The sequence below is a fragment of the Calliphora vicina genome, chromosome 4 (genome assembly GCF_958450345.1).
Source record: "Calliphora vicina chromosome 4, idCalVici1.1, whole genome shotgun sequence".
In the NCBI taxonomy this organism is placed as follows: domain Eukaryota; kingdom Metazoa; phylum Arthropoda; class Insecta; order Diptera; family Calliphoridae; genus Calliphora; species Calliphora vicina.
This window is the reverse complement of record NC_088783.1, coordinates 77,434,979-77,445,019: the sequence shown is the minus strand read 5'-3', so window position 1 is coordinate 77,445,019 and position 10,041 is coordinate 77,434,979. Positions and strand designations below refer to the sequence as shown.

Here is a 10,041-nt window from a genome sequence, read left to right as displayed (position 1 = left end):
ACAATCGATTATGTTATCTCAAAAGTCGAATAGTCGATAAAAGTCGAAAAAAGTCGAATAGTCGATAAAAGTCGAAAATAGTCGATAAAAGTCGAAAAAAGTCGAATAGTCGATAAAAGTCGACTTTTTAGAATGTTAAAAAAAAATATTTAATTGCAACATTATACTAAAACTATTGCAATTTGGTACACTTGCATTTTTTGTAGTGTATGCTAATATAAATAATAAATAAATGTTTATAAATGAAAGCTTTTTCTACACAACATTCTTCTAACTATTATCGCCTTGATAAATTTCATTTTTATTGCTAAACAGTACAAAAGGCGCATCAATAAATGTAGAAACTATGTATTTGTTACAAGAAATGGTAAAAAGTTGAAAATAGTCGGAAAGTCGAAAATAGTCTAAAAAGGTCGATTTAACTAAAAAGTCGAAAGTTCGAAAAGTCGACTTTTATAAATTACCAAAAATCGAAAGTTCGAAAAGTCGGCTTTTTAAAAAAATGAAAAAAGTCGAAAGTTCGAGAAGTCGACTTTTTAAAAAACGGAAAAAGTCGAAAGGTCGAAAAGTCGACTTTTTGTTTCAGCTATAGAACCCTAATGGTTATATTAAAGTAAAAAACGCCTGCATTTCATTTCCTTATTGACAACACTTATTAATCGGATATTGCTAAAATCTGTGTCTGTAGAGTAACACAGCAGTTGGCAGTTTTAACATTGTGTATCTGTGTTTTTTTATTTCTTCCGGTTTTGATATTTTTTTTGGAATAAACTTACTATTTTTTGAAAAAATAAAAATTACAATGTACATTATATATCTGTCCAATATTTGCAAGTTTATTTAATACAAATGGGTGTTTGCATTTCAACATTTTTGGTTTATTCAAACACAACTTACAAATCGTTTAATCGTATTGTGATTGCAAATGTTGTAGGTATGTAGAAATACAATTTTTAATAGAGTTGTGTAAGAGCTGCACTTGTACGAATGTACTTAAAAAAGTACCTAGCAGCTAAGCAAGTAGTCAATGTATCCCTTTTAAAGGGGGGTCAGACGGCATGTATTGCTTGTGTTTTGTGCCATGTATTGGGACATTTTTCCATATGTAAACATGTACATACCGTGTGATCCATATGAAACTTTGTGTATGTAAAATACATGTGTATTACTCGTGACATTTTTTGCAATTAGAGCATGTTCTATTTTCGTGTGTATAACAGTGTTGTATTTTGAAATACAACACTGTGTGAGTGCAAAATAAAAAAACAAAACAAAAAATAGTAAAGACAAATCATAACAAAATAAATTTCATTGCATTAAATATATGTATTGTGATTTTAAAATGTTTTAAATAAATATATTGTTAAAAACAACAAACATATAAACTAATAGAGGTTATGTCACATGCAATTACATATGTACGTTTGAACGTGGAAATTATGAATCGTATGTATAACGTGAATTTTGCCATACACATGGAATTCCATATGTATCGAATACATGTCCCAATACACAAGCAATACATGCCGTCTGACCCCCCTATTAGACATCAATTGTCACTAATGTCTGCTGACTCTAGTCACTTTAAAGTTTTATTTTGTATTGAAATTTTTGGGCGTAATTCGTACAAACTGGTTTTATACAAATTGTGTTGATATAATTATCATACAGTTTATTTTTTTGCGCTTAAGTATACTGACATCCCATATAACCTAGCGTGAAGTCAATTGAAGTCAATATTAAAATAACTAGTTATGTATCTGTTCAAAATAACCAGTTAGGTAACTAGTAAGATAACTGACTCTGTGTAAGCGGTATGTGAAGCCAATATGTTGAGTACTTTGGACCAGCAATCAGACAGTCACATTGTAATCAAAAAGGGTAAATTGAGCTCCTGCTTGTGATATGCACATGTTAGTTGACTCTCTAAGTGAAAGGTTAGCTTATCGTTCCAATTGGATAAAATTATACAAAATCATGCAGGTCCATATCAAAGGACAGAAAACAGAACTTTTCAGATTTATCATCTCTGATTTTAACTATAATTCGACAGTTATTATGAATTGCAAGTGTTTATCAAAACATAGAATTTTTGACCCGAGAACTTCTCAGGTCCAAAAATTGATTTACTTATTAAAGCTCTCCTGATAATACAATAATTTTATATTAATCTTTTAAATTACCAGCCATCAATATTAACATATTGAGTATTAAGTAAAAGGTATTATAAGAATAAAGCAATAAACACTGTGCGACAGCTCAAATTGGCGGTGGTTCTGCCTACCGGGAAAAGTTATATCGGTCAAAAAAAAGTTATATAGTCTCGGTGTTTCGCTTGGTCAGGAATTGAGATATATAAGTATTTTATAGGGGAAATTGTTCATGCATTTTGACCATCTAAATGTCCGAATATCGCAAAGTTTTTAAGCTCAATGCCGGCTACAACATAGTCTATAAACGAAAGCGATATTTTTGATTGTCCTTGAGTGGGACCCTGGAAAATCTATTTATAATTTTTTCGTGAAGTAAACCTGTCTTTCACTTCTTCCATCACCATCCCTCAGCTAGCCTCAGAGTCAGATCAATATTGTGAGCTCTTCCATTAGTGGCCACGCCCATAGAAATTCGATATAAAGGTAAAATGTTGGACTCGCTGGTGGCTGAGATTTGTTGGTGGTCGCCAAATTCGTACGATCCCTACAATGAAGATGAAGAAGATACAATGATAGTTTCCTCCGAGAGTATGTCACAAAATTGAAGTTAACTGACTAATTCAAAACAATTGATTTTTTCCAAATGAAGACAGATCGTCATCCGACACAGACTCCGAACAAGAAAGACCATCACGCAAGTAAGTAAAGACAGCAAAGAAACGAATGGGAGGGTCAGGTACTTTTAATACTTTGATGATGATTCAAATTGAGATAACTTACGAAAGAAATAATGAACAACTGAATTTCCAGAATCCCACTCAAAGAGAACCGAAAATACCGCTTTCCTTTATTGACTATTTTGACTACAACAAAGTTTTTTTTTGCTTGAAAAATTTAAATTTTTTTTCCCAACAAAATGTCATTTATGGGAAGTTCTGCTTTATTTCTTTAATTAAAAAAAAATGCCGCTGAAGCATACCGATTCCTCAGCAAAACTTATGGTGAATGTATTCCATCGGATTAAATGTGTGCGAAATGCTTTGTTCGGGTCAGAGGTGGTGACTTTGACACGGAAGATAAAGATCGCGCAGGCCATCCAAAGAAGTTTGAAGGCCAAGTATTGGAGCCATTACTCATGAAGATTGTTGTAAAGCTCAACAAGAGCTTGAAAGACGTTTTTGCATATCCGAAATGATGTTTGAACGCTATAAAAGAAAATAATTTTTGCATCGAATTCCGATGAAAAATTGCTCCATTACGATAACCCGAAGTGTAAGAGATCGTACATGAAGGCCAGCCAACCAGCCGATTCGACACCAAAGCCAAAATATCCATGGCGCTAAGGTAATGCTCTGTATTCCATCACATGGAACCTGTACCTAAGGCAACTGATTCGTTTCAAGAGAGCATTTGCCGAAAAAGGCTCAGCCAGATGTGAAACCGTAATATTTCATCATGACAACGACCAACCACATTATACAATCATAATAAAAACTATTAAGAATGAAGTGGTTGGGAAGTTTATCCTCACCCGCCTTATAGTCCAGGCATTGCGCCGTCCGAATACTATTTTCCCATTGTTCTCAACCGAAATTCTTTTCCCAAAGTTTTCCAAAATTTAATGTTTCCTCCATGATAACACAAGATATTTATGTGTACACAAATTAAAACTCTCATCTCAGTCGAAAATTGTCGATATACATACATACATAAATAATATTTTTTTTTATCCGTAAATTTTGTGTCATGCCTTGTCTCATCTGTTTGTAGCTGTGGTTTTAAGGACATTCTCACCGGCCTTGTTGCTATTGCCAACAATACATAAGTCCTGTCATTGTCCGTTCGTTTAATGTTTGTTCCTGTTTTATTCCCGGTGTTTTATTTTGCTTTTTTTGTTTTGAATTTAAACTTTTATATATGATAAATGTTCATTCAATGGTAATCAATTTGTTGTTGTGCTTTATATCCCATAACTAAGTAAGAACATGTATGATAAATACTATTTATTCATTGTTGGCATATTTTGTTTTACTCGTATGTCTCTGGGCGTTAATTACAACATAAAATAAGTATTGGTAAAAACAATTTCGATTTTTGTTGTTGCTGGGGTTTATGGGGTTTTTGGTTGCATTTAAATATTATTTAACGGTATTTAAATATATAAATATTTTGATAAACATCGAAACAGATGTTCATATACATACATATATATAAGTAGTAGTAGTATGTGAACGCAATCAATTTGTAACTAAATGTTATAGTTAAAACAAGTAAGAGTGTTGTATTCGGATGTGACGAATTTTGTATACCCACCATCAATATGTGACAATAAAATATTTTGTTGAAATATGGGTTATATGGGGATAGAGTCAATTATGGACCGATCATCGCAAAAGATGGTAGAATGATTTAGGTTCACATTAAACTTGTTTATGGTCAATTTCATCACGATATAAATCATTATAAAACAATTATTATTGTTCCAATCATTTTCTGAGGGGCACCTTGTATGGGGACTATGGGCATGTTTCCTGATTTTCGCCATACTTTACAGTACTTTGAAATATTTTATGCAAAATTTGATCAGGTTTGCCGCATAATCAACATATTTAAGACTGCTCAAACAGTTTTCCTTGGGAATATTTGTATTTTCAATGCCAAAGAGCTAGCTCCTTTCGTTTGTGGAACAGACAGACGGACGGCCATAGTTAGATCATCTTATAATCTTATGAGAACACGGAATGTACATATATACTAATATGGGCCTACAACAAATATTTTGATGTGTTACAAACGGAATGACAAAATCAATATACCCCCCTCTTTTTTGATGGTGTATAAAAAAATAGGGTATAATAATATAGAGTCGGACCACTTGTTATACTTTGAGTTGTGGTTTCTTTATTTATTTTATTGGATGCAAAATATTTGAATATCGTGTATGTATCCATAAATTAACGGTTTTTTGTGTTGGCAATTTCAACTAGTCATTATAGATACATTATTATCTGAATCACCCTGTCTTATTAGTTTAATACAGCTGTCATATGGTTGGCAACTCACTTTTTCATTATTCTCTCATTTTTGACACAAGTCATAATTCTTTTCTTTGTGTCGTGACGTTTTTATTTGGATTTTTTCTTTGGACTATTAAAAAACTAAAAATTTTCATACAAAATTCACGCCAAAAAATTGCAAAAACCACATAAATGTTTTATTTAGTGCAACTCGCTATAAATATTTATTAAATTAGTAAATAGAGTTAATGAAATAGCAACGAAAATCTTACTTGAAAAAATAGAAAGTAAACAAAGCCCTCAAGAAAAAAAAAGTACGATTTTTTTTTCGTTGGCAAAACGGGAAAGACTGGGTGGTTGTGGACGTTAGGGTAAGAGCAAAAAAGGAAGAAAAAGCACAACTGGGGTACGTTGAGAAAAATTGAAAGCAAATTACAGAAAAATGGCTGGCTCAGCTTTAAGAAGACTTATGGCAGAATATAAACGTAATTGTATAATCAAGTGTAGTTGAGTATTTAAAATATGTTAATGTTTTCAAAATGGTTTTTATCGCTTAGAATTGACTTTGGACCCACCGGAAGGTATTGTGGCTGGTCCCGTCAGCGAAGATAACTTTTTCGAATGGGAAGCTTTGATAGCGTAAGTTTATTTTAATATATTTTAAAATATGTACTTGTATTTTCTAAATAAATTTATGTTTGATCATGCAGTGGACCTGAAGGTACTTGTTTCGAGGGTGGCGTATTTCCAGCCCGCCTAATTTTCCCGCCAGATTATCCCTTGAGTCCCCCTAAAATGAAATTCACTTGCGATATGTTTCATCCTAATAGTAAGTTTTAAGGAAACTGTCACATTTGATTTTTTTTACTAAGATTTGGTTTGTTTTTTAGTTTTCGCTGATGGCCGTGTATGCATATCAATATTACATGCTCCTGGTGATGATCCCATGGGCTATGAGTCATCGGCCGAACGTTGGAGTCCTGTACAAAGTGTAGAAAAGATATTACTCAGTGTTGTTTCAATGTTGGCAGGTAATTTTACGAATTGGCAAGATCCATATTAATAAACAATTTTTAAATTTATAACAGGTTTATAAAACAATTTGTTTATGGAAAATTTGCATTTGGTAAATTTAAAAACTGTTTATAAGTATGGGGATTACTTGTCTTATTTATATGGAGATTAATACTTACACTTTTTTTGAGATAATTTAAATATATGTATTTCATTTGTTTGAACTATTGTATTTTACACATGACTTTTCCAATCTAAAGAGGTGTAAAATAATGGCTTTGTAACGAATTACTTGTTAACGAATAACATTTTCTCGCAGTTTACTTATTAACTGTTATAATCTAAATTCTTCAGCGAATTTGCCTTCAAAAAGACCCCAAAAAGGTTTTTGTTTGAGCTGAATAATTGCTCTTCGAATTATTTTTCTCACAGAAATGAGATTTTTGAAAATAGAAACAATGTAAAGAATTGAAATTCAAATACTTGACGAAAGACAGAGCCAAACATAATTTACATTATACAAATGTAACTAAGATGTCAGATTTTACTTACTAAGTAGCGGTGTAACCACGTCTCAAAAAATAAGTAGTAAATCTCCCTTTATTAAGCAAAAATATCATATAACTTAATTATCTGTTCCAATTATATCGAAAACATATATTAAAACATTTAATTTTCCTATTGCAGAACCCAACGATGAATCTGGTGCTAATGTTGATGCAGCCATAATGTGGCGTGAAAAACGTGAAGAATTTAATCAAATAGCCAAACGTTTAGTGCGTAAGACCTTGGGTTTACCATCATAAGAATTTATATTATTATAGGTAAAAACGAAAACATCATACAAAAAAGCAACAACAATTTAGAAAAATCAATGAATAATAAAAAATCGCCTGACTCTTTCAATTTCAAAATTCATAAAAAAAACTAAATATACCCTTTTTATTGTTAGAACTTATTAAACTTTCCTGCTGCAGCTTTAAAAATGTTTATTTTTTAATTAAAAATTTTGTTCTCACATTTATTTGAAACCAAAATTATCAGCCCTTATTTTTATACTTTTATTTTATTAATGAACTTATGTTTTATTTTAACAAAAGAAGAAAAATAATTAATTATAAATTATTAAATAAGTTAAATACATACAACAAAAAGAAATAAAACAAATTCAATAAAATTGAAAATAAATCGGTAAAATCATACAACGCAAATCAATACGTATTACTATTAATTAAATAATTTAATATTTGGTATGGTTTTGCTATTAAAATGTTTCCTGTAAAGTCGGTAAATCTGATTACTACTGGGACAAAGATATTAATTTCTATTTAAAATTACATACTTCGTAATGTTTTTATTTTAGGCTACCAAAAGATTATAAGCTATATCTTCTTTATATATATAAGTCTTCTGTAGGTGAGTTAGTAACTGAAATTTTATGTGTGTGATTGAGTGGGTCCCTGGATGGTTTATATTCACAATTTACCTATACAATGGGCATGACACCTCCCATACAAAGTAAAAATTTATTATTGCATATCTGGAGTACTATTATAGTGGGAGTCTTCAAACTTTGTGTGAGCTATGGCAGAACAACGTTTGCCGGGACAACTAGTTTTATGTATTTTTTTTAGAGATGAGATACTCTTACAAACGAAGAAAATGTTTTTCTTGTTGAATACTAATATAAATAAAAATGTTTAAGATTCTCTGTAAAACCTGCAAATCAGGCAACTGCTGGAACAAAGAACAAAGTATATTTTGTAGAAGAGCTATATTTACAACGAAGTAATATACATATGCTAATTTATGAACTAAATACAGTGAGTGACAATATAATGAAAACTTTTTTTGAAAACTATATTCAGCAAATTTGAGTTTTCAAAAACATGATCATTTACGTAATGATTAGGGATGCCAAACGGGACTGGGTTTTACAAATCCCGGGATTCGGGATTTTAGAAATGTAAATCCCGGGATCCCGGGATTTTTCGGGACCCCGGGATTTTTCGGGATCCCGGGATTTTTCGGGATTTCGGGATTTTTCGGGACTTCGGAATTTTAGTTAAACGTCAAAAACATCAAATTCAACAATAAAAACTATTGATTTCATTAATATATTTAAGTAAAAATATAACAAATCAAAAACTACTAATGCATTAAATTAAAATAAATGGTCCATGATTTCCCCTAGCTCCACACAATTGTCCCCCGGAGTATTGTTTGAGCAGTCATAAATATCTTGATTATGCGGCAATCCTTATAAAATTTTGCACAAAATAAGTTGTAAGTACTCTGAAATAATACTGTAGAGTACTGCGGAAATCGGACTATATTTTCCCCTAGTCCCCTTCAGAAAATAACTTGAACATAAATTTCGTCAATGCAAGGGAGACATGCTGCTCCCTGATTCAAATGAAAAAATCTGGCTGCGTTTGGATTTGAAGCGAGATTAGTATTATACATATGCTGAAATTTAGCTTTCTAAGTATTTTGGGTGCTTCAAAAATCTTCCTAAAATATCAAAAATCTCATAATATTTCGGGATTTGTTAATCCCGAAAAATCCCGGGATTCTTTTTCACAAATCCCGGGATTCGGGAAATCCCGATCCCGAAAAATCCCGGGATTTTCGGGATCGGGATTTCGGGATTGGCATCCCTAGTAATGATATATTTGGTAAATAGTAGTAGAAAATATGTCCAAGATTAATTAAAATTTTATTAAAATATAGTAAATATCATCAGTGATGCCGTTTGGTTACATTTGTTAAATTTCAACCCTTTGTAACATTTCGACCGTAACATGTAACATGATTTATTTTCTCGTTTTGGACCTTATTTTTGTAACTTTTCAGTCCTGCATCTAAATAATGTACAATATGAAAGAATAGTACACATTTTTAGTACTTCAAATGTTTCTATTAAACAATAGTGTGACTTATTTGTAATTTATTACCTCCTAGGTCTAGCTAGATCATTTTGAGACAGACTCTGGAAATGCGAAAGATCTTAGTAATATACTCTTGAACTGGCTAATCTCTAATTTTGTGCATTTGGAAGATTTCGTCAGATGCAACAAATGTTATGGCTGGATCAAATAAATCTGTTTTTAGACACTTACAAAACTATGTTGAAAATATCGTATATAATTAATGTAGCTGTCTGTCATTTCATACTCATAGCCCCATTTTCTCAATATCTGGTTATCGTTTTTCGTAACGATAAACCTGCAATTCACATTTTTTTGTATGAGAACTGTCGGTTTATCGTCACGCTAAAAAATAACCATAGATTGTGAAAATGGGGGATAGTGACATTAAAAATCATGCTAGAAGCTAGAAAAATTCAATTGAGGACTTGATGAGAAATATCGTGGTATATTTTTGTAGAAACTCCAAAAGGTTATATAAATTTCAAAATACCAAAATTTCTTTTTATTAGACCACCATAAATATTTAAAACCAGCAGCAGTAACATTGAAATTTTGAAATAAGATAGTTTTTATTTAAATGAAGTGTAGACGGAACTCTAGAGCAACACACAGCTTTATAGGAATATTTTCGCTTAGAAATGTTTGAAACCCCTACTAATGTCCCGGAGAATTGGTAGTATAATTTGGAATTCTTTTCATATACTTTAGAACTTTTGAACGATTTGAACAAAAACAGAAAAGCAGCTGCTACTTATTTTGCAACCAGAGTTAAAAATTTATAATAACAATCGCAAGCAACTATTTAGAACATAATGATTTTGAAAATAAATTTTAAAATCAAGGAGATTGACCTCAATTTAGAAAAAAAACTCAGAAAGATTTAGTGATTTATTAAATCAATTTTCTAATTTAAATAATATTATG

General features: G+C 31.3%; 1 protein-coding gene across 1 annotated transcript; it reads left to right on the top strand.

Annotated features, from left to right (window-relative positions):
* Positions 1-5,262: 5,262 nt before the first annotated feature.
* Ubc7 (ubiquitin conjugating enzyme 7) lies at positions 5,263-7,395 on the top strand. Its single transcript, XM_065507291.1, has 5 exons — positions 5,263-5,655; positions 5,728-5,809; positions 5,881-5,999; positions 6,061-6,201; positions 6,872-7,395. Exons 1-5 carry the CDS (start codon positions 5,613-5,615, stop codon positions 6,988-6,990), a joined length of 504 nt encoding a protein of 167 aa, XP_065363363.1. The 5' UTR covers positions 5,263-5,612; the 3' UTR covers positions 6,991-7,395.
* The last annotated feature ends 2,646 nt before the right edge of the window (positions 7,396-10,041 follow it).

Bases quoted from the DNA above. Each gene is read 5' to 3' on its own strand.
- Ubc7 (XM_065507291.1), top strand. From the start codon at position 5,613: ATGGCTGGCTCAGCTTTAAGAAGACTTATGGCAGAATATAAAC. The intron at 5,810-5,880 runs GTAAGTTTATTT...TTGATCATGCAG, and splicing joins GAATGGGAAGCTTTGATAGC to TGGACCTGAAGGTACTTGTT. The intron at 6,000-6,060 runs GTAAGTTTTAAG...TTTGTTTTTTAG, and splicing joins CGATATGTTTCATCCTAATA to TTTTCGCTGATGGCCGTGTA.